The 25213-nt window shown below is 39.4% G+C and overlaps 2 protein-coding genes across 2 annotated transcripts in view; both read left to right on the forward strand.

Annotated features, from left to right (window-relative positions):
• Positions 1–8444: 8444 nt before the first annotated feature.
• HAUS3 (HAUS augmin like complex subunit 3) lies at positions 8445–13842 on the forward strand (the record flags this gene model as incomplete). The annotated part of the gene is made up of 4 exons (XM_079534153.1): positions 8445–9356; positions 10418–10854; positions 12483–12708; positions 13576–13842. 4 exons carry the CDS (start codon positions 8445–8447, stop codon positions 13840–13842), a joined length of 1842 nt encoding a protein of 613 aa, XP_079390279.1.
• Positions 13843–17057: 3215 nt separating this feature from the next.
• The window catches only part of POLN (DNA polymerase nu), a gene marked incomplete at both ends in the record, with an annotated part of 78115 nt that continues 69959 nt past the window's right edge, over positions 17058–25213 (forward strand). The window contains 5 exons of the mRNA XM_079534357.1: positions 17058–17187; positions 19604–19665; positions 21493–21951; positions 22454–22644; positions 24093–24205. Of these exons, the coding sequence (XP_079390483.1) occupies positions 17058–17187; positions 19604–19665; positions 21493–21951; positions 22454–22644; positions 24093–24205 (955 nt within the window). The remainder of the gene's footprint in view (positions 17188–19603; positions 19666–21492; positions 21952–22453; positions 22645–24092; positions 24206–25213) is intronic.

A 25213-nucleotide genomic window follows, 5' to 3' on the forward strand; every position in this document is an offset into this window, starting at 1 on the left:
TTGACACAGAACCATGGAATCATTCAGATTGGAAAAGACTCCTAAGATCACCTAGTCCAACTGGCAGCCCATCCCCACCATACCCTCTACTTCTACCGATGTACAGTTAATAAAAGCCACGAACATCAGAATTTGGAGCATCCTACTGTACATCAGGTGGGGCCAGTTTTGGTGAATTGAGTGCCAAAAGCACAGAACTGGAACAGGAGGATGCAGAGCTGTGTGCCAGCCCAGGCTGCAGCAGTGCTCCACGCGGTGCCCCAGGGCGTCATTCTGCTCTTCTTGGAGGCCTTTACTGCAGCCTCCGCTCCCCAGAGAGGTGATTACTGCACCACGTTGCCACCATCCTCGCTCAGTGGCAACTACCTGAGAGTGGTTTTGTCCCTGCAGATGAGCACTGTGGAAACAAGCGTCACGGCTTTTAACCTAGGAATAGTAATTTTAGTCTTAGAAAGCTGTTAATTTCTGTTACTGCTGCAGGCCATTGGTCTTGTACATGGTAAGAGTCAGGAACGAGGCGGTTGTTTCAGCCACTAAACTGCACATCCCAGCACTGGGGGAAGGAGAACTGACTGCCTTTAGATGCTCTTAAAGATCTGTACTCCCCACAGACACGAATGGGGTGAACACATCAGAAACCAAATGAAGTTTCACCAAAAGCAAAATGAGCCAAATTGCCAAAGTGACCAACTAAATGTAGTACTGTTAATTGGCAGCTGCCAAAGAAACATCCGAGTATTACGTTACTACCTAGAATTGCAATGGAGGGGAAATACTGAACAGAATATGTGAGAATTTGGTCATCTTGGCCCTTCTTTCTATCTCAACTATTGCAAATCCCAGCAAAAGACTGCAGTGGAGGGAAATCCACTCCGAGTCATAGAATCATAGAATCATAGAATCGTTAGAGTTGGAAGGGACCTCTGAAGACCATCTAGTCCAACTCGCCTGCAGTGAGCAGGGACATGCTCAGCTACATCAGGTTGCCCAGGGCCTGATCCAGCCTCAACTTGAGAGTCTCCAGGGACGGGGCATCAACCACATCACTAGGAAGCCTGTGCCAGTGTGCAAGTGCCTCACCACTCGCACTGTAAAAGACTTTCCTTTTATCCAATTTAAATCTTCCCTCTTTAAGCTTGAAGCCATTTCCCCTCGTTCTATTACCACAGACCCTGCTAAAGAGTCTGTCCCCTTCTTTCCTGACGTTCCACATTGAAAAGGTTCTGTGTGCACACCTGTGTGGTGCTCGCTACATTCAGTAGCGCGTGGAATGGTGTGTTGTATTGTTATTTTGTGAGAATATAAACACAAATCTTTTCTACCTTTTTGTTGTGTTTCATTTTTTCTTTTTAAATTGTCATCTCTATTTGCATGCAGCGTTTCTTCTCTTTGCAAATCTTTTCATATAGCTTTAATGACTACTTAATGAGGAGCTCATGGAGTTTTAGCAATTCAAATTAATCCTATGGCATTCAGGCTGGAGTGCAATTTAAATTAAATTTCTTTTACACATGTTGGCCCAATGTAACCCTAACAGTCATTAACGTTATTTGTTATAACCATGGGTGCCGTATAAATTTCCACTATTAAATTCTGAAGACAAACCGGCCTGTAAAACAAAGTGCAAATTGAAATGCATTAGTATTAAATGTTTGAAATAATTGTACCTGAAATCACTCTGGCTCTGTACAAGGGAGAAAAAATGTGTACGAGGCGACCTGCAGGTTCTGCATGTGTGCTGTGCTGAATGGGAAATCCACAGCCAGACGAAGGTGTGCATTTCAGTTTGTTACTGGGGGAGATGAGAGGGAGACAGAACTGAAATGCTTTTGCAAATGGTGGTGTTGTATTTTCAAGCACAGCGTGAGACATTCTTTCGTTTCAATTTGTCAACAGTGTTGCGCTGTAAATTTAGATTTCTTCAAAATACAGAAATGGGAGTTTTAGTCTGAAATCATGGCATGTAGATTGTCAGGAAGCTGAGCCACTGAAAAGACTCATGCCAAAGGAGACCATCTTTTTAGCAGAGCTTTCTTTGAAAGCCCCCCTACTATATATATAACAAGTGCCAAAGGACATCCAGGTGCTGCTGAAATCTGCAACAGAAAGAGAGGGGCAGCAAACTTTTGGCGGTGTGTCTTGTGTGCAAGACAGAACCACATGGGAGCAGCATTCTGAGTGATGTTGTGGCGCGGTTTTGATGAGCCTTGCACAGTTTAAGACCCGTGCAGTTTCTTTCATGACATTTGTAATGCCTTGTCAGCTGTTTATAAGAAAAGTAAGTTTCCTCATTTTGCTAATGATGGAAATTTAATAAGTCCAGAAGCTTGACTATCAGTAAGAAAATGGTTTTGGTTCTTTTTCTTCTGCATCCGATTTAAATGGAAAAGAGCCTTAAATTATAAATAAAATAAATAAAATTATAAATAAAATGATGGCCATCGCCTTGCTCTAAAAGAGGTTGTTTAAAGCAGTTTCAGTGGCAAAGTTTTCAGTTATTACTGTTATTACACATCCAGGCATTGTGATCAACTCGGTGCTTTCATGGACCTCAGCATGGCAAGAATGGTATGATTACGATGGATGGACAGGCAAGGAATGGAGGGTTGAAATTACTAGTGCCAGAAAGGACTGGGCCTGTGATAGCAGAGACTGCCACGGCTATGGGGTCCATTTCCTTTTGCTCACTAAGGTGTCAGCTCCCCAGGCTGAGGGAGCAGCTCTCCGCAAGCCTCCAGAAGCTCCTGCTCCTTTGTGTTGCTGCTGTGCAGAGCAGCCACTGCCCTGGTGTGCAGAAGCTGGAATGCGATGGCAGAGGCAGAGCAGCGTGAGGTGGTGGCAGGAGCAGGCTGGTGCTTTCCCATCCTGCTGGACTTTTAATCCAAAACAGGGCCAGAAGAGTAAACAGTTTTTTTAGAAAATAATAACTTTGTGCATTGTATGTCTAAATAACATCAGCGGTGTCAGTCCAATCGTATAGGTGCTTTTTTCTACTTATGGCATCGTATCCAATAAAGCCTGAAGAAAGCTAATCACTGTGACCTGCTTTTCTGGGAACACAAGGTTTCGGAATGAAATCTGTTCCTCCAGAGACAATACAGGTGCCTGTGAGAGCCAGCGAGCTGGTGCCAAATTTCTGTATTCTGGCTTTATTATCATAACAGTTCACACGGCACTTCAAAAGCTGTGCTTAATTCAGAGCCTTAGTTTGCTTAAAGCAATGATCTTCTTTTAACAGAGTGCTTCCAAAGAGTGGCTGGCACTCCTGCAATCTGCATTGGGCCCCTCTAAAATCCTGCTGCTACTGGCTAAAAACCTGCATGCTGCATAAAGCTTCCACACTGCTACACCACCTAAAAACTTATTTCTACATCTTCGCTGTTATTTAGCCAAACCAAACCCCAAACCTAAAACAATAATAAGCAAAATACTTTTATGTGAGCTCTTCACGACAGATGTATCTCAGTGGGAGGGTTTATATTCACCAGCTGTGAAGCCTATGTATGTGTTTCACAGCCTGGGCCAGTGGGTAATCGATAGCTTCTCAAGTGAGCACCAGACACAACTACATCATGTTTTGCAGTGAAACAAATGCAACATGGCACGGGTGGGATAGTGCAGAGCTTGCAGACATCCTTCCAGAAAAGTCTCTGTCTTAATCTGTTGGAATCCACCATAAAATGGCTTGTAAATACAACACGCTATCTAAGCAGCCTCTCTGGTGCTCGGACACAGATGCAAAACAACTGCTCCTGGAATGGAAAAAAAGGGTAAGGTAAGCCTTTAATTATGTTTTGACTGAACACAACCGAGAAAAAAATGAATCAGAGAAAAACATTCTTGACCCATAAGGAGCTGCAGAAAGAAACACTGAAGCATATGGGGCTGTGGCTGGATGGGAAAAAGGACTGTAAGAAAAGTCAAAGATACGATTGTAACATGTTTGTAGGGAAAGGCTGTTGTTTAATCTCTGCCCCTAAAAGCCGGTCTATGGTCTAACAAATGAAAATTTGTTTCACATTAGAAGCTTGTTCTTTCAAAATGAGAAGTTTAAGTGCACAGTGTTCTGACCTAAAATATTTCAATTCTAGCCTGAATTCCTATGCCAGCGGGGATTATGAGATCATGCTGTCTGTCAATTCCTCTTTCATCCATCTGTTCCCCCCCTCTTTCCTTGATAACTTTTGAACCTTCAGGCTAATTCTGACCAAATTTGACAAAGCAGAGATAGGATGGAGGCTGCAATGATAATCAGTGGTGAAAAATTCCATGAAAATTTCATGTCTGGGAAGAAAGAGAACCAAATTGCTTCCTGAGCTCGAAGGCTGGCATGACTGAGGCAACTGTTCCACGAGGTGGCTGCTGCCCAGCACCTGTGCAGCTCCAGACCAGCTCAGAATTGCAGTACGTTCCTGGTCGCCCAGCTAAGCAGATGCGGATGGTGTTTTGTGTAAGGACAGGAGGGAGTGCTTGAGTCTGGAGGGAGCAAGTAATGAGAGAAGCTGCTCACACAGGGATCTGAAGGTAGAGCTGCAGAAGTCCAGGAACTGTATGAAATCCTCTTCTTTCAGATACATCCATCTTCTTGCGTCTAGGATGTGGCCTTCCATTACAGAGCTTGATTGCTCTCAGGTCAGAGGAATTTTAGGAAAGTTTCTAGATGAAAAAAATACAAAATTTGCTTTTGCTTTCATATTTTTTATACGAGAAACAATGATATGTATGTTATTGAACAGACTAAGCAGTGCAGTAGTGTGAAGCACGAGCCTCCAAAACACAGCCATAGGATCATTTTAGTGCAAGTAACTGAACTGAAACAGCACTGTCTCTTGAAGTATACTAGTGAATGCTTTTGCTCCTTCCCCATCAGAAAGACACAACACACTCTATGCATAAGACAATATGAAAACTTCAGCTAGCCTAATTGCACCTGTGTATCAAGCTGAATCTGATGGCAAAGAATTCACTACTACAGCTGTTTTTACCCATCTCTGCCAGGTCAGGGTTTAATGCACGAATGTGTCTTGCACAGGTCACACTAAGCTTTCAATCACCATACTGCACTTTGCAGGCGACTCAGGTGCTGATTTTGATCTTGAAAAACTCATGCAAATCAGCCTGAGCTGTGCTGAGAGGTTGCTCATTTCCCCACATTGATTCATTTCAACAGCTGCATTAAGTGAGATTAGAGGAGCTGCACATTTAGGACACGTACTGGGAGGGCTCAACCACCCACATACAGACTGGGTCAGTGCCTCACCAGGGTGAAATGTAGAGATAGAATTTCTGGATGCAACTTATTTCTAGAATAACTGGCCCTGGAAGCCACAAGGAAAAACACAGCTCTGAATTTAGTCTTCAGAAGGATCTGATTTGAGAGCTATTAGTGGGAGAGGTGCTCTCTGATGTTAACCACAACATAATTAAGCTGCATGGTGTAACAACAGAAAGCAAGGCAAATAAAGCAAACAAATGCTGAATTTTAAGAAAACAAACTACATAAAAATGGGGAAGAAGTTGTCAAAAAAACCCCAACCCTGCAACCACCTAAAAAGTAGTACAAAAGGAAGTAGCCTAAAGGCACCAAGAAGGCTTAAAAATCTTGCATTAGAAGCCCAGGTAAAACGCCTGACACAAATAGGAAACGCTGTTTCAAACCCTCCTGCATGACTCAGTGAGAGAGTAAAGGAGGCTACGGTGAGGCAAATAGGAAAGACCAGAAAAACGTGGCATGTGAAACATAAACAGGAAATGAAAGCAGCTAAATTTAAGGATTGTCTAACAAAAGGTGCTCCAGTTGTTAGTAAAAACTTTACTTGATTCTAAACTCAGAAAAAGCCCTCACAAAAGGTCCTGCAATCATTGCTAAGAGGTGTTTGTTGCCTCAACAGGCAGAGTAAGCCAAAAAGCTTAAAAGAAAACTGCAAGTGTCATAAGGAAGTGCACGGGAACCAGAGCAGAAGGTAGGGTTTTGCTGCTACAAAATCTCTTGGCGCATCCATGCCCTGAGGCCTGTGTGCATCCTGTCTCTTCATCTCAAGAAATGAGAGGGGAAAACAACATTTGCAGGAGGAAAATCAACTTTTTACACAAGTTGATGGTGACAGGACAAGGGGGAATGGTTCTGTACTGAAAGAGGAGAGATTTAGATTGCACATCAGCAGGAATTTTTTTCGCTCAGAGTGTGGTGATGCCCTGGCACAGGCTGCCCAGAGAGCTGTGGGTTCCCTATCCCTGGAGTTGCTCAAGGCCAAGTTGGATGGGCCCTGGGCAGCCTGATGTGGTGGGACAACCAGCCCATAGCAGAGGGTTGGGGCTGGGTGAGCTTTGAGGTCCCTTCCAAACCAAGCCATGCTATGATCCTATGAAGAAATGCACAGCAACAGTGTGGAAGGTGCAGAAAAAAGACAATTGAAGTAATCAAGCACTTCCTTGCAAAGGTCAAATTTTGCAATTTTTCATATTGCAGAGGACAAACCTGATGGAATGTTTACTTGTGATTTCTCAATTTTTAGGAAGACAAGAGGCAAGATAAATGCAGAGCTGATGTTCACCAAATCCTGCAGTGCTAGAGCCAACAGTCATTTGATGAAATGAAGGAGGCAATAGTTTTTAAAAAAAAAAAAACACCAAAGAAAGTGTATTTTTAAAGCAGCAGCTAGTGAAGTTCTGGCATTCGTTGGCCTGCAAAGCTTTGGATGGCATCAGTACATTCAAAAAGGGATTAGACAAATTGGTGGTCAAGACCATGAAAAGATGAAAGCAGCAGGCATGAGGAAAGCACCAACACAGTGCCTATGGGCTCTACAGGTGTCCAGGTTTGTGCTGACCAATCCTCTGCTGCCACAGAGGACCGACCAGTCAGCAGCACCGCTGACCCAGCCAGGCATTTCCAGTGTTCTCCCACCCAGCATTTACTGCCTGTTCACATCACCAGCTGCCTCAGTATAATTTTCCCTATTAAAAACACTACAAAAGTATAAAAAATTAGTTGCAGGGTTTTTTGTTTGTTTGTTTGTTTTCTGAGAGCAGCTTCACAGGCCAATTCCACTGCAAGCACGACGGCTCTACAGGCAAACGCCAAGCCCTCCTCTGCACTGCTCAGCTTCAGGCTGCGCCCCGAACACCGCAGTCCGGTGCCGTTTGCTCAGCACCGAGCCGTGTTAATTGGCAGACACCGCTACCCTCCTTTTACGCTGGGGGACAGCAGGAAAGCCACAGGCTGCGGTACAGGGCTGCACACGAGCGGCCACAACGAGAACCGAGGCCGAAACCCACGCTGACAGAACGCCACAGCGCACACCTAACGGCCGCCGCGCGCGGGCAACCCGCCCGCATGACGTCACGGCGGCTTCCGGCCAAGCCCCGCGTAGGGCTGCCCCGTAGGAGCGGCGCGGCGCGCACGCGCCTCTGCGGCAGGCAGACGGCTCGCGAGGAGGAGATGCGCGCGTGCGCAGTGGGCTTCAGCGGATGGAGGCTGCGCGAGAGTGGCGCGCGGCGGGCGTTTTGACCGTTGGCGCCATAACGGCCGCCCGCCCCTCCCTCTTCTCGCAGCCCGCCGCCGTTTCCTCGCCTCGCGGAGGGTTGCCCGAGCGCTTCTCAGTGCTGCGGCCCATCCCGCCCGCCCGCCCGCGCTGGGGCACCGCGCCGTGGTACCGCGCCGTGGTGAGTAACGCTGCCTGCTCCTCGTCCTGAGGGAAGCGGCCCCCGGCGTCCCGTCGGGGCTGTTGGTCTGAAGGCTGCCCTTCGGTGCCTGGTTGCACCACAGAGTGCGTGCTCCGAGGGACCTTCTTGTAATTGCTTTGGTATTTGTATGGTAAAGGACTTCTTGCTCTATTTTCAGAGGGAAATATAAAGACGAAGCCTTAGAGGACAAGATTCTGTTCGCTGCTGAAGTAAAAGATACAAACGAGAGTTTGAGTTTTTGTTTGGTGTCTTCTAGCTTTATTTTTAGGGCAGACTGAAAGCTTCCCTCGTTTTGGAGGAGTTAAAAAGACTTAAATTAAGGGTGTGGGAAGCTATCAAAGTGAGACACTCCAGCAGGGCAACGATGTGCTCGCTATTTGCGTGGATCTGTTAGTTTAGAATTAATGGTGAAATTCGATTTTAGTCTTAAAGTCACCTTCGCTGTGCAAAACGATATATTTTTGCAAATATTTGGGATGTAATTGTTGTCAAGAAACGTCTTGGTTATCAGATCAGGACAGGAATGCCCTAAGACATCCTTGAAATAAAAATTGCTTTCTGGTCTTACTAACAATTGTAGCCCATGGTAGAGTTCAGTTCTGTGGTGTGATATGCTACTTTCACTTTCCTATGCACACACTTCTGTGTTAAAATACTGAGTATTCCCTTAAAATGACCAAAAAAAGCCCACGCTAGAATAATCCCCTAGAAATTTTCCACATATTTGAATCTTTTCTGCTTTCAAAAATACTTAAATCATGAGCTGTGGGAAGGAGTTTGTGGAAATTCTTAAGAAAATTGGATATCCAAAAGCCATTGAGCTCAATGGAGAGGATTTTGACTGGCTGTTTGAGTCTTCAGAAGACAAATCATTTCTGGAGTGGTTTTGTGGAACTGTAAATGAGCAGCATGTGTTATCTGAAAAAGAACTGCAAGATTTTAATAGTCTTCTCGAGTCTGGAAAGCCCATTTTAGAAGGAAATGCATTGGATGAAGCCCTTAAAACCTGTAAGCCAGCAGATTCAGGCAACAGACAAGAGAAGGAAGAGGATCTTAAGAAATTAGAGGATGAGTTTCAAGCTCTTCAGAAAGTGAAAAGTCTTACAATCCATCGGCATAATAAGCTTCAGATGATGATTTCTGAAAACAGCAGCATGTTACAGACACTAAAAATCAAAGAGGAAGAAACACAGAGAGATTTGAAAGAAGGTCTGGAACTGTTTACTGCAGCAAATAATAAGCTTAATAATGAACTGCAGTCTCTTGTGGATAGAGTCAAGAAATTGGCCTCTTTCTTCACTGCTTCGGCTTCAGAACAAGGATCAGGTTTGCATCCAGTGTTTTTTTCCCAGCTTTCCTTGGACAAGTATTTGTCTCAGGAAGAGCACTGCACTGCAGCACTTGCCTCATATGCAAAAAAGCATTTTTATCAGGGCATGTCAGAATTGGCTGAAAATTTGCACGAAGACAACTTTGAGCTTGCAGATACTAGCAAACGTGTCACTTGTGCTGAGACTACTGAAGCTTGTGGAAAGAGTCAGGAGATTGCCAGCCTCCAGGCAGCGTACATTTGTGCTCAGCATCAGCTAATTGAGTTGCAAGCTGAAGAAGAGAGCTTAAATTCAGCTATAGAGTGTGCAGAGAGCATGCTGCAGTCCTCAAAGAGCAAGGTAAGTGGCAAATGGCTTTATAAGGCTGTAGAGTTTTAAAGAGAGAGAGGCATGCTTTTGAATTATTAGTTCTACTGTTTTTACATAGTGGAATTGCACTTATTGAGGTTTTAGTTTTGTACTTGTGAAGTGGCTCCAGTGACTAGGAGCTAGCTTAGGAGTTTTTTCAGTATGACAGAGTACCTTGAATTCTACATTCTGGAGTTTATTACATTAAAAAAACCTGATTCTTAGTAGTACCTTTCTAATTTTGTTAAACTCTACAATTTCAAGTTGTAACTGTCTCCATTGTTTTGTACAGTAATCAAAACCTTAACTTTAAATTTTGCCTATGGAGGCTACTGTGATATATATTCTTGTTAATATTTCCTATAGGGGAAAAAAAACCTCCAGGTTTTAGTTCAGTGACTTGGGAATTTATAACGTGGAGACATAACGTTGATATATTTTAGATACCAAAACAATGAGTTGTGTCGTTGAAATCCCACAGGTGTCCCATCGAGTGATGGGCAGATGTGATATTTACGAATGTGAGGGATTTGTAACAGAAGGAGGAAAATTAGCTTATACTGCAGTCATGGACTAACTTGAGGCATTATGTTGGTATGTTCTCATTTGTGGACAGGCATATTGTGCTTGATTGATTAGAGTCATTTGAAAAAGGTTCTGATGGGCAGTATTGATAGTCATCTGGCTGAATGTAAACTTTTTTGCATGTGACATTTCAGTTAGATCTGATTGAAATCTAGGTGTGAACTAAAATACAGATGCAGTTTTTCTGTGATGAAGTGTTTCATGGCTCTGCAGTAGAGCAGATTTAATTATTTCTCAAAATATATACGATGCCTACCATCTTAAATCTGTATTTGCCTTGTATATTGTGAAGTAAGTCTGTAAAGCTGCTTGCAGAGTTCTCATTTAATTGTGATGATGCTTTGATCTTCATGTGAGTGCATGATTCTTGTGTGACCTGAGGAAATGTGTTAGGAAAGCAGAATGAAGAAAGGTGAACAAAAATCTGAGGGAACTGTGAAGGGATTGATATGTTTTGCTTTATGCAGGGTATTGAAAAGCAAGAAAATGTCGAGGCCAAAATATCTAGCTTAAATGATGAAATCTCTACGATTAAGCAACAGATAGCTGAAATAAACAGCAAAGATCTGCCTTCCCTTCTGAAAGAGCATGCACAGCTGTTCACTGCGCCAGTGGTAATGGCTGCCCTGGATCGTGAGATTTCTCAGCAGGACCATTTCGCTTCTAAACAGGATGAGATCTGCAGCCATCTGATAAGACAGAAAGCGTCACTTGAACTTATTCAGCTAGCCTATGACACTGAATTGAAGAAACACAAAGACATCCACTGTCAACTTGAGAATCTGATAGAATCTCTGAAACAGAGCAGTAATGAGATGCAGCAGAGACTAGAGGTGTTATCTAAGCAAACTGAACTTGCAAAGCCAAGGAACGCTATTGGTTCAAAGGATGATTTCTCTTGTAGGTAAGTGTTAAAGTGAACCTTGATTTTTTTATTTTTTTTTTTAATTAAGTTGGGAAGATGTAGGTAAGCAAAGCATTCTCAATTGTTATTAGTTACTTGCCATAGCTACTTAATGTTTGAAATTCTTCCAGAATTGAAGCTTTCAAGGTATGAGATGTTAACATTGCCAAAGCATTTCTAAGCAATATTGAGAATGTAATGAATGTTTAGCAAAATCAGACATCTTGAAGGCTTTTCCAGAAGTGCAGGTGCAGAGAGCTGTTAGTAGCAGTAATATCCCAGGCAATATCCATGGCCTCATCTGCTCAGCCTACAAAACTCCTTATGTGATGGAGGAGAGGAACAACTCCTGGGATGTAAGAAATGTGTTTAGCTCATTGGTACTGCTTGACTTGCCACCTGCATCCTGTTGCCCATATAGGATTTTTTTCACCATCAAAGTGATTCAGTCTTCCTGTATCTCAGGTGGTACAGCAGGATGTACTGTGTTGTGGTCACTTCGAGGTACCTAAACTTTTTCATTAGGTGTGTTCTATAATTATAGGTGATATTAGGCTTTTACCCCTTCTTTAAACTGTTGAAGTGGTTTTTTTAGTAGCTGACTGATTGATAATTTAGTCTTGAGCAGTGAATGGCAGAATCAGGTAGGATTCATTTTACCCAAGTTGTGTCTGTGTTGAAAAACTGTAACGTTTTATTATTGAGATTCTTTGTGACTAAGTAACAATGTTTATTGACTGCTTGTTTGCTTTTTTATTCTTTAAAAAGGCTGACCTTGTTGCTCATGACAGAGTTGTAAATCCTGAGTGGTTTATGAGCAGTAGATGAAATAAACTCAGTTACCTTTGAAATAGTGCTTCTCTCCCTAAAAGCACTCTGATACCTAATTGGGGCTCAATGATTCTCCAAATTCTGGAGACTTTAATATGCAGAGGTGGCAGTAGCAACTGATCAAGTTAGCAGCAGTGAGAGAAGTGACTGTTCCTGATGTAGTGTTAAGTTATGGTTCTGTTTAGTTATAGCAAAATATTGCTGTCTTTTGCATGACTCATAACCCAGTGTAGAATTCCTTAGTGGTCTTTCCATAGATAGAAAGCAGTAAGCTTTAAAATTTCATAAAGATTTTTTTTTTTAATTTCTCACTGGCCATGGAGTTCTGGCATTTTCTCAGCAATGCTGTCCTTGAAGTGTAGGAAATAGTTTGCAAAAGAGTGTGTTGTCATCCTCTTGAATGAGTTGGCATCGATATTAAAGTCACAGTTAATAAGAACATATTTCACTGCTGTTGCTTGCCATTTGGAATATTTTGGAGTCCTGTGGATCACTCATGACCTATGTACATATCAGTGGCAGATACAGCATTATATCAGCAGTACTCTTACAACTTATGTACTTTGCTGGTCCTCAGTCTAATTTAGAATCACGGAATTATTAAGGTTGGAAAAGACCTCTAAGATCATCTAATCCAGCCATCCACCTACCACCAGTATTGCCCATTAGACCATATTCTGTAATACCATATCTACATATTTCTTGAACTTCTCAACATGAAGATCTTCTCTTGACTGATAATGCCAGGAATGCTTAAGTAACTTAAAAATGCTTGTGTCTAACTTCATTTGTTCCAGGCTCTACCAGCTTTTGGAAGGAGAAAACAAAAAACAACTGTTTAAAACATACAAAAACCTGGAACAGATGGCTCAGAAATTAAATCAGGATTGTGTGACAGCAGAAGAGCAGCTAGCAGTGTCTTCTCAGGAGCAGTCTCTCTTGTTGTCCAAACTGGACAGTGATGTAAATGCCCTTCGTGATGCTCTGTACTGCGGAGGAAATCAGATACTACTCGCCAGTCGGGTATGTCCTCATGTCGTCATTAAATGATTGTATCCGTGCTTGTTGTGCTTTTTTACTGAGACGGGTATAAGGGCTGTAGGCATAAAATGGCCACAACATGTCATCAACAAACTTAGTAGTGTAATGATGATGGGCGGGTGGTGGTGTTCTTAGCAAGTGTGGGATTTTGCATAGGTTGGCAGGGAATAATTTATTGGTTTCAATTGGTGGTAGAAAATACATGAATAATATGTAATTAATAATATTCGACTCTATTCACAACATACAGAACAGTCTTACAAATAAATTATTCTTTGTAATTAGAACAATGCCTTCTTAGGGATTAAAGGTTTTTGCCTCTATCAGCGTACTCTTCATTGCTCCAAGTGACTTAAAACAGTGACACATTTTTCTATTGGTATCAGGAAAAATAGTTCTTATAGGGAAATAATGTGCAAGTAGGTAACTAACCTGCTTACCCTGAACTATCATAAGAATGACAATTAGGAGAACTATATTTTGCAATTATCTCATTAAAATTAAATTGCTTTTCTGTTTGATTTTTTTTCCCTTTTGACTAGTAATGAAGACTTGATAGGCAGTGTTATTCAACCATCTATATAGTTGGAGGACAGGTTCTTACAGTCTTAATTCATCTGTTTTAGTAAGGAAGGAAATTAAATTACATTTTCATAACCTGATGCAGATACATGCAGATCCACAGCTACATATACAGGATTTATCATACAATATTGTTTTTAATGATTTTTCACTTATTTTTTTTTTTAAAAAAAAGGCTTCCAAAAGCAATTGAACTAGAAATATGAAAATCTTTTGGTGTATTAATGATACAAAAATAACATTTTTGTGTTGTGTATCTTTTGTTAGGAACTTACTGAGCAGTTTCATCAACTGGAAGGTGATTTAAATAAACTAAATCAACTAATTATGGATCTTACTGCTGATGTGAAGTCAAAGAGAAACTTCTTAGCGTCCAATAAGCTGCATCAGATGGAAAGAAACTTGTATGTGTATTATTTCAAAGATGAGAACCACTTGAAAGAGATGGTGGAGAAGCTTGAACAGCAGTCAGAGGCTAAAGCCAGTGCTCTGGAACATGAGAATTTCACCACCAGTGAATTCTTTAATACTTAACCTTCAGTGTATTCTGAAGATAAAAAACCATGTTAATGTAAACTGTCTACAAGTTTATGGAATGATAAGTATTAGCTTATCAAGGTGAACGTTTATCTGTCATTGCAGTGTGTGTTTAGCTGCCACAGTTACCATGTTTGGGTTATATGCTGCTTCATGGCTTTGGCATTTGGTCATTCGGTTCAAGTTCTTCAGTATTAATTAACATATTGGTTGCTTGAATGAATTGCATACGTGTCGCTCTTTTGCTAGGCTGCATGTTGATTTCCACTTTTGTGCAGCATAGAGCAAAAGAAAGCTTCAAACCCTTGGGATTAGTTTTCTTGCATGGTAAGAAACTTCCAATACATGAGGTAAAGAGGGATTCCAGATTTTGGAACATAAATGGTAATGTGCTTCCTTCTGTAGAGGAAAGTTCTCCAAGGCAGAAATGATACGATTCTGCTTTACTTAGTTCTCTAAGACTTATTTTCATTATATAGAAATGTACATAAATATGTACCAGAATCTGTTGGCTGTTTGACCACCATGTCATTGCTTCATTTATGCCTTCTCTGTAGAAATTAGTCCCCACTTATAGGAAACTTCTCAAAGAGAGAGCTTTCACCTTTTAGACTTGAACATTTTGGGGATATCTTTACACAGTATTTACTCTCTGATTTGTGTTGCCAGGCATTTGAATGATGTCTTCATACTCCTGCATAGACTGGTATTAAGACTGCTTATCAAATTTTTGTATAGGCTTCCTTTTAGACCAATGGCACTAAATATGATTTTGTAGTATAAAAATACTCCAGGCTCTTGTTTTCTGATCAGCTGTATTTACTTTCAAGTGTTGCACATATTGATGAAGGCTAGTAAATTAGCTTCAACTTCAGTAGTAGTATTTCAAAAAATATTTTGGCTTCAAGCTTTTAATGTCTACTTTTATGTAACTTATTCTTAAATGTATAATTTTTAGCTTATTGGTTTGATGTCTTTATGCCTAGTTTTCATGCTGTTTAGATCCATATGTTGTTTGTTATTAAATTCAGTTCAGTGCTGTCAATATTTGTGGCATATCTGTATGTTAGTATATATTCATGAATGGTGTCTTGTTTATTTTTAATCTTCTGGGTTCTCATTTTGATAGGCTCCAGAGTTTGAATCTGAAGACTACTGCTTCCTTCTATGGGAAGTTAGGAAATATTTTTATCCTTCTGTAAGAAAACAATGATACAAATAATAAAAAACAATTTTTAAAAAAAAAACATTTTTAAAAGTTAGGAGAAGACTATGTTCCTGGCTTGTGGAATGTCTGGAAAAGGAAAATCTTACTGCTATCTTCTTGCTTAGTATCAAATTGCAAACCAGCTTTCACTGTATAGTGCATTATTTTATTTGACAAAATAGTGATTTTTTTTTTTTCTGGTATCTTTTGTTAGATTCCATGAAAGTCAGTTAGATTTTTCTTTTATGGCTTTGCATCATGCAGTGTGGCAGTACATAATTTGCAAGGGTTATGACCAGAAGTATCCTGTGACTTCAAAAATCCCTCACTGTTTTACTCTGCTTAAGGTTCTTGAGCGCTGTGCTAGAGGTTGGTCATGTGGTGTTTTCATTTTTCTTTCTCACAAACGAGTTTGGAGATGCTCTTTGTCTTCTACATCTACAATTCAAGCTATTATGAAAGCTTTAGATTATTGCATACGCAAACTGAAACAGGATTACCTCTTTGGAGCTAGATAGCTACTAGACAAAATTTAATGTGGCTTGATGGCTATTCCTCTTTGATAGTTTTTTGTATTTGTAAGTAATTTCTTGTACAAGTTAGACTGTAAGCAATCTGCTTGTCATCTTGATCTAAGAAAAATATTTCTGTGTAAAGAAAAGGGTGTATTGTTGATAGTCAGACTTGACCTGAAAGGCTGTTTATACACAGAACTTAGTAAAAGAAGATCAGAATAACATATTTGTATAGGAATTAAATTACTTAACAGCAGTTCTTGGTGGAGAATGTACTATCTTGAGTCCTTTGGAAATGTTGCATGCATACCTAGTGTTTGTGGTAAGTTCTGTGCTTTGTACTGATCTAGCTATATGAAGTCAAGCAGTCTGTCAGTATGGGTGCCTTGTCTCTAGTTCTCCCAAATGCTTTTTTGTCTAGTGGCTCCAAGTATTTTTATGTATTGTCTTGTAGCCATACTCTACAAGTGGAAAAGCAGCTGCTTTTGGAGAGGGGAGGAAAGAAAGGGTAAAATTGAGAACGTCAGTAGCTGTGCTTAAAACTTGTAGAGGCTTTAGACATGACTGACTTTACACTGACCAATGTAGTCATGTTAATACTTGACTATGTAAATTATACAGAACTTATTAAATAGAAGGTTTTTTGTATGCATGTTTTCTAAAACTGTATTACTGATCTTTGTGCATGATGATAGTAACTCTTCTTTCATCACAAGTTGGTGCTGTTTTGACAGTTAGATCAAGAAGAACATCCATGAATTAAAACTTGAGGACTAACAACAGTAAAGTTGTACATATGATAGATATAGGTAAAGTTGTGCATATGTTAGATATAGGCTAGATTGAACATATTGGGGGGAGTATTTTCAACAGTAATAACAGAGTAATCCTTGTTTGTCAGTCTCTTATTAGAAGTTAGCTGTACTTAAGACTGCATAATTTTTAGAAGGACAAGGGGAAATGGTTTTAAGTTGAGGGAAGGAAGATGTAGGTTGGATGTCAGAGGGAATTCTTTACAGAGAAGAATGGTGAGATACTGAAACCTCTGGAACCTGATGAGGCTGCCCAGAGGGGCTGTGGATGCCCCGTCCCTGGAGGTGTTCAAGGCCAGGTTGGATGGGGCCCTGGGCAGCCTGGTCTAGTGTCAAATGTGGAGGCTGGTGGCCCTGCATGTGGCAGGGGGGTTGGAGATTCATGATCCTTGAGGCCTCTTCCAACCCTGGCCATTCTGTGATAATTTTTATCAGTGTACTAAAGCACTGTATTTCAAGATGTTTCACTTTGTAGGTTTTGTAATTGCTAATTTTTATTTGCAATACTTCAGAATACTTTAGGCATGTCAGGGAGAAAATCTATTAAGGCAAATGGATGGCTGAACACAGTCATTGTATTTTGTTTTTAACTTAAACAGAATTAAAGTGCAGACTGGTTTCTGACTGATATAATGCATAATTCATATGTGTATTCTGTGTTTAGGCTTAATCATAAAAATGGAGCATTACACATCATACGTAGGATGTGGGATTTCTGAGGTGCCTTTATCTGATACTGCTCAGAGGATTATGTCAGCTTTGCAGTCTATTCCTACAGGAGTTCAGACTAGCAGAAAAAATAATCAGAGTGAGTATTGGCCTTCTTAAGCGTCTCTCTTTTCAGCTGAAAAACTGAAATGCAAGCACACAACACTGAACCTCAGGAATTAAGAAATAACTGTAGTATTTGATGTGTCTTTCCTGGTTAAATATCACTGTGTGAGTGCAAGAAACTGAAAGGTTGCTGTTAGCCTGAATTTTACTGTGTTTTTTTCCTTCCTAACCTGTAGTAATATAGATGAGAATTTCTTAGCATTAATTAACACTGTAAATGTGCATCAGCTTGAAACTCTACTAGATACTTGCAGTACAGGTGCTGAAAAATTGGGAGAAGCCCTGTGAACTCTCCAGGCTCACAGTCTTTTCTTCCCAAACATGCTCATTACCAGCTCGCTCTGTGCAATTCTAGGGGAAAAAGTGAATGTAAATTCCAGAGGTAGAGCGAGGTAGATAATGTTAATGGTGTGTCAGCACTTTTAGACTCCAGCTTTTGCCAAGTTTGAAGGCTAGGATGGCTTTCTACTGCCATCTGGTGATACTTCCTAACATAAGGCAGGAACTGAAAAGTTGTGTAGCCACTTGCGTATGTTTTACTGAATACTGTGTGCTGAAGGAGAGAAAATAAACCTTATTTTCTCAGGAGGATGAACTTGTTAAGAAAAAATATCTAGATACTTTAAGCAGTTCAGAGCACTGAATGCAAAATCATGTTACTATCATTGTAAATTATAATCTTATTATTGTGGAAGAGTGAATTTTAGGTTCGGTTTTCTTGATGCATCCCACCAGTTAGGTATCTTAACTGGAGATAAATAACAAATTATACAGTGTGAGATGCCTATAATATTATAAAGTAATGTGCTTAGTTTCTTCTGGGGAAAGTAGTTGTCTTTTAAAATGCTTTTTTAGTCTTTTAAATACAGGATCCTGGTTTACCTAGTCAAAACGTTATTATAATCAAACAGTTTCAGTGAAAGCAGTATGTTAAGTTCAGAATTTCTTGCTGCTGGTAATGCAAGTTTTGTAGCAGAGATCAGCAGGATTTCTGGACCAGCAGTTAGAAAGGAATATGTGTTTTGCTCATGAGTGTTTTTTGGTTTCTTTTTGAATTGCTAGGCAGTAGAAGGATCTAGAGGTAAGAGTTCTAATTACAGACTGCAGAAGGGCATATTTCACAGAAGTTTTTACTGTGCTCAGTGGAATTTTAAGAGCTGCTTGCCTATTGCCCTTCATTCTTTTATTCCAGCCTTTGCTTACTTCTCTTCTTGGGCTCCTGGGTGGTGTTGAGGGAAGGAAAGGAGAAGGCACATCTTAACTTTTTCATTCATGCTGTGCAAAGTCCTGATGTTACAAAGCCTTCCTTAAACTTTCAGAAGAACTCTAGGCTAAAATATCACTGGTAGTTCAGAGGTGCTCAGGTTAGCAACTATGCTATGGGCTGGGGTTCTGTCTTAAACCCAGCACTGAGAGCCATCCTACTCTGTGCTGTTATGCTGGTTATGACTCACCTTTCTGTCAGTTTGATCAGTCTGAGTTTTCCGTGCTCTCTCTTCTTGTTTGGTCTTAAAATACCCATTCTCTTGCAAGGGTGAGCAATGTGGTAAGAAGTAACTTCTCAACGGAGTGTGGTCAATTTTTTTTTTTCTAGGCCTTATGCAAAGAAAATATTTTATTGAAGAGTATTTGAGAATAGTAGTACCTAACAACACGTTAAACTATTTATAAATATCGTTGTTTGTGAGTATCTGGAGTGTGGAAGTTGAATGGATGGGGCTGGGCTCTTCACAGGTGTTCAGTGTCAGGATAAGGGGCAACAGGCAAACGCTGTGACACAGGAAGTTCCATACAGATATGATGAAGAAACTTCTTCTTCACTGTGAGTGACAGAGCATTTGAACATGCTGTCCAGAGAGGCTGTGGAGTCTCCTTCTCTGGAGATATTCGAGATCTGGATGTCTACCTCTGCAACATGCTTTAGCAGGGTTTTGGACTTGATGATTTCTTGGAGGTCCCTTTCAGCTCCTGTGATTTTGTGTAAACTGTGGTATATAGTGTCTTTTTTGTTGTTTTTATTGTATGTGCCCCTAGCTTTGCTTTGACAAAAATTGAATGTGTTTTGAAGGATGGCAGCGTGTATGCTTACAATATTACAGTAAAGTGCCTTCTGAGTTCCCTACAAAATGTTTTCTTCTTTGTAGAGAAGTCGAATTATTTTTTTTTAAGGGAGATGGAGCATACTTTTGTGTATGCATGTTTCAGAACCTGCAGGGCCATTTTAAACATGAGTTGTGTCGGTCTGAGGAAAACATCTGCCACAGAAAACTTAATAGCAGTTATTTTAACTTTAGTAACAGGGTTGGTAATCTAGCACTCTATAAACCAAATTGTATGCTCTGGTCAGATTCATTTGTGCTATAAAAAATTTTTTTTTTTTTTTTTTAAAGGTAAAGAGAAGACAAAGGAAGATAAACTAGGTGATAAGGATGCAGGTCTGAAAAATGAAAAGGCAAGCACGTTATAAAATACCACTAAAAAAGCGACTGTTTTATAGAAGACTTGAAGTTGTTATTGACTAGTTCTTCCATAACAAACTGTGTTGCAGTACATTGCATACATTTGTGGTTTAGATAACTTTAATCTTATTTTGCACTTGCTATCTATTTGCCTTAGAGAGTCTTGGCCCCCTCTTGCTCTGGTTGTAAAGTCTTCTCTGACAGATTGATCAGAAATAAACGTAGAATGTTGCCAAATTTGGGTAGCTAATGTAATTTTAAAATGTTCTCAAACCTCTATGACTGAATAATTGCTAGCATGTGAAAATACCTTGCAAAATACTGGAAAAAGCTTTTTGTAGCAGTAGTGAAGTGGCTTATGTTTTGTAAATTACCCTCTCATTCATAACTAGCTCATATAATTCCCATGTGGTCCAGAACAGAACCATTAGATATTATATCCTCTCCATAAGCTGTTCTAAATTAATGCATCATTCTGTCTACTGAATGTCCTTAGAGCAGCTGTGTGGGTGAAAATTAAAATATTATTTTAGTATCCATCTCTGGTGCTCCCATAGGCTGCTACTAGGTGTTTCACAATCAAAGTGAGCTGGTTCACAAGAAAAATGTCTGCAAATTGGGAAGCTTAATTTTTCTGTTGAATCATCTCTCTGAATTTATTTAATGTGTGTGCAGGTACACATAAGGAAGAAATCTTTTACAGTGAGGGTGGTGAAACCCTCGCACAGGTAGCCCAGAGATGCCTGATCCCTGGAGACTTGCAGGGCCGGGCTGCACCAGGCTTTGAGCAACCTGATGTAGCTGTGGATGTCCCTGTTCATTGCAGGGGAGTGGGACTAGATGGCCTTTAGAAGTCCCTTCCAACTCTGATTCTAAGTGCTAATCCAAGAATGGAAATGGCTAACTGGAACAGTCGCAACTTGGGCTGAGGTTGAGGTCTACTGAGTTGGTCAAATGATTTGCAGGTATTAAAACTGAAGCCCTATCCCAGCTGCAAACCCTACAGCCTTCCTTACTCCAACTCTGGTGATTATTGCACTTACTGCAAGTCCATCTAGGAGTTTTGGCATGGGGTAGCTTACTGCAAATTTAATTGGCTCTTAGATGGGCTTGATGAGAATGATTTAAGCCATAGATGAATGTAAATAGTAGTGGAAACCCATCCTGTAATGTTGAGGAGATAAATTTTGACTCACCACATTTAGCAAGATTATTCTACATAAATTATGGAACTACATCTTCTGACTTTGAAAGCCTGTTATTTACTTCCAGCTATGTCATTATTTCTAGTAGATGATTGGTTCTTCCCAGAAGCTGCTGCTGCTGCTTTGTGGTTAATCATTGTTCACCTCTATTATTCTGACTTGATAATTAAATTTGTTTTGTTCCTATTTTTGAAGTTTTAAAAGATAATTACTTACTGCTGATTCTATAATTACTTCAGTGTCCTAATTCAAATTCTGCTATGTGTTAAACAGTAAAAACTTGTTGCAGTTTGACTGGAGAATACACTTTTAGTGCGTTAGCTGTCTGTCTACAGTTCTTATACATTCATATATTTATATGAATATATATATATATATATATATATTTATATTATATATATATATATATATATATATATATATATATATATATATATATGCATGCTCTTTGGGCCTAAAGTTTCCTTAAATCTGCTCTTCTTTGATGTTATCACTAACATTTTTTTCTGTAGAGCATCACATCCTGAAAATCTAAGCTAAATGAACTCATGTTTATTTTTGTGTCTCCTAATAAATTGAACAATTGGTTCACTGAACATTTTCTGATTTTTCCAGGAGATCAGTGATTCCACAGTTGCCTTATTAAAATCATCTGCCAGCTCTGAAAAAAGTACTGCTGGTGAGACAGTCAGGATGGCACATACCAAAGAAATCCCGAGCTTCTACTGGGAATTAGGCTCTACTGAATGGGGATATAGAGAAAGAAACCTTACAGCAGAAGAAAGAAACATGGCAGATGGTGAAAAGAATTTAGTTACCCCCCTTAAAAGAAAGCAAGAGGTACCTACGTATTGTTTGGGGAAAAAAAGATTACTTGTTAAGAAATGCATTTCACATGAAAGGAGATATAACTGGACTTCCAGACAAGCAGAGCATTCTGAAAATGATTTTTGTGATATCAGGAGTTTAGGATATGAAGAAAAAAGAGAATTGATTGCAAATATAAAAGAAGCAGTGGCTTTTGTAACTACCATGATATTTCTAGATGGTTCTTCACAGCTCAACTCAGAGCAGGTTAGTGAACTGTGGGTTTTTGGTGACTGTTTTGCTGAATTATTTGAACTGTGCACGTGGCTGGTTAACATAAAGCCATGTTCATTGGGAGGGTGGAATCTGGAGCAGTTTAAAATATTCTTGCTTACCAAAATACTAATTTATAATGAGATAAATCTTCATACTTCTGGCTGCCTTTTATTCTTAGTTACCAAATAAAATCTAAAGAAACTGGAACCTCTTGGGCTAAGCACTCATTAGCATACATCAAGCAAGACTTTAAATATTTTTTTCTTCTTCCTACCATGGCTGTCACAGTAGTTTGTTTTTTTTTTTTTTTTTTTTTTTTTTTTTTTTTTTTTTTTAAGGATGAAGCATTTGCAACCTTCTTTATGATGTCGATGGTGTATACAGTAACTATTGTACCTTGTAGTTTTCATGTTGTAAAATACTTGGGAAATTTTTTTTGGCATTGCATAAAAGATCTCAGAGGAAACACTGTTGTAATTACGCTTAACAGACCACCTTAGCCTCGTCAGTGAAGGGAATTGTTGTATTAGTGAAGAGTCGAACAGATCGCCTTTGCTCTCTCAGTTTCTCTTCAACTGCCAGTACTTGGAGCACTGCTAGTCCAAGCGATAAATTCATTTATTTGGAAACTGAATGCTCTACCCTTTGGGAGCAAGAAGAACAGGCTCACAACAAATTTGCCCGGTAAGAGCATGTAAGAATAAAGCAACATTCTGCTTTTTGGCAGCAGTGATATTGATGACTTGATTTCTTTGCAGGAGGAGGTTGGGATTGTGATAACATTTAATATACTAATACACAGTCTTTAAGTATTACATGAATTTATAGTATTAATATATTTGCCTAGAAATGCTGTATGAATGCCCTACAAAGATATGGCAAAAGATATGGCTCAAAAAACATAAATCTCAAATCTCACAAGATTTTTCTTTTTGTATTTAATCTTCGTTTCCTCCCTGTATTTCTTACATAGTAATCCTAGAACGTGATTATTGTAAATAGCCTTTTTAACCTCTGGTAATATTTTTAATTTCAGAGCACAGAGAGCAGTAGGCTTTTAAGATGACTTTTGAGATGTTGAATGAGATTTTCTTGTGATCCAGTAACAGTGAAACATACAAATTACAAAAGCATTTTTTGTGTCTGTTTAATAGTTGGGCTAAATTTTTCAAGTTGGGTTTTAGTTTGAACTTCCACTTAGCATAACCAAAATCCATTTTTATTCCTTATTGACTTTGAAGTAGTATCCCATTATGGGAGGAAGTAGATTGATTTTTCACTATAATAGTCACATGATAAAACTTTTTCATAATGCTTTATGAATTTCAGTAATAACTGATTTATTGTAAACAACTGAGTTTTAGGATTTAAAGTACTTCAAAACAACAAACACTCAAGAATAAACAAGTTAAGCGTTCTAACTATAGACTTTTTCTAAATGCTTATATCTTCCAAGAATGGTGAGGTTGTTTAATAGTGATTCTATAATATACTCAGAAATACCTTATGACCTAGAAAATTTCAAATAAAATATTTTAAACCTGTCCAAGAACTGTGGTTTCATTTTGTTAACAATAAATCAACATGAAAGCCCAATATGGAATTATCCTTTTTATGCTGTCTAAAATAAAAATGATACATGTGATTAATGAAATGTATTCATAGTTCTATATCAAATGTCGTGGATACAGAAACTATAGGTGCTTTCAAAAAAGAATGGGAAGATATGGAAAAATGAGATAGAGTATAGTAGTTTTAAACAGCCTTTGAACAGTAGGCAATTAGAGCAATTTAGATTGTCTAGTAACTTTAGAAGATTCCGTGATCTCATTTAGGCACAGTAAAGTATTATAGGCATGCAAGTTGCTCTTTTGGATTGTGTTTAATTCTAAGTGTCGAGATTTCTTTATGCATGCAGGTAAGCCATCTGTTAGTGTGTTTAAGTATAGAATGAAGATTCAGGTATTGAATTGAAAAATCAATATTCAAATACAATACTATATTCTTATTAAAATAAATGCCTTTTATTAGCTGTTCAGTTTAGTACAACTTGCTAATTAAAAATTTAAATTAAATGGCTTAACTAAATCTAATAGCAGTATAGTGCATATTCAGAAACTTTCTCTGTGCAGGCAAGTGTTGTTTCAAATACTACGTTGCAAAGTTCCAGTTATCTGCTTCAATGCGAAAGATTTCCTGAAGACAGTACTTCAAATTTATGATAATGGAATTAGCTGGAAACAAGGTAACTGTCTAATCTATGACTTAATCCTGTGAGCTGTGCCTGTGGCGTTAAAATTGCGAGGTGCAGAAGCAATTAGGTTAGTGGTTAGTTAAATACTGGAAAAACAGTTCTAGTACAATGGAAAAGAATATCCTTCTTGGGGAGTTTCTGAAGAGAGAGTTGGTATATTGAGGTGATGTATTTCTTCTTAGAGTAGGAATTGTGAATGGAATGAAACGTTGAGAAGTTTAAGGATGATTTCCAGTGGAAAAAAAAGTGTTCAAAACAATCAAAACAATCCTGTGTGTAGCTGAGCAGGTTAAATTGCCTTGAGTTTCATGTTCCCCATAGAAACTTCCTTAAACTGCCATGTGCCAACCAGTGGAATACATGGTTACGTTAATTCACTCTGGTGAAGTGTAGCATGCTTTGCCACTGTGATTCACTAAGGTTTCTGGAGGAGGTATACAGCACTTGAGTCTTGACTACCATTTCACAATCTGCACATAATTGTGCTTTAATCTGCACCATCTCTTCTGGTTGTTTTTATCTCAGCCTGACTCTGGTTTTGCTGCAGTCCTTTCAGGTTGCTTCTGTCCTAGTTACATATCTTACTCCTAACGCTGCAGATGTCGTACCCTTTCAAGGACTGAGTTGTTGGTTACAACTCTTTACAACTGAGCTGACTTAGTGAAAATCTTACTTGAGAAAGAAAGAGCGAATGGTTGGGATGTTTGATTCTTCATCACTATTAAAGTGGAGACTCTTGTGCACATTGTAAATAGAGATATTGGAGGATCTCTAATAGCTCACAAACACTGTTTGGTAGCAGGATTCTCTTTTCCACGTGTTCTGAGTAGAATTCAGATTTTATTTAAAAAAAAAAAAATCAGTGCACATTTCAAGCAGTCATCACACGGACTTGTGGATGTCCAGCATCTCATTGGACAGTGCCTTCCTGCAACCTCTGGACGTCTTTCCAACAACCATCAGCTGCCTGCAGTGTTACTGCACCTCAGTGAGGCTGTG

This window comes from Tetrao urogallus, assembly GCF_951394365.1.
Source record: "Tetrao urogallus genome assembly, chromosome: 4".
Lineage (NCBI taxonomy): Eukaryota > Metazoa > Chordata > Aves > Galliformes > Phasianidae > Tetrao > Tetrao urogallus.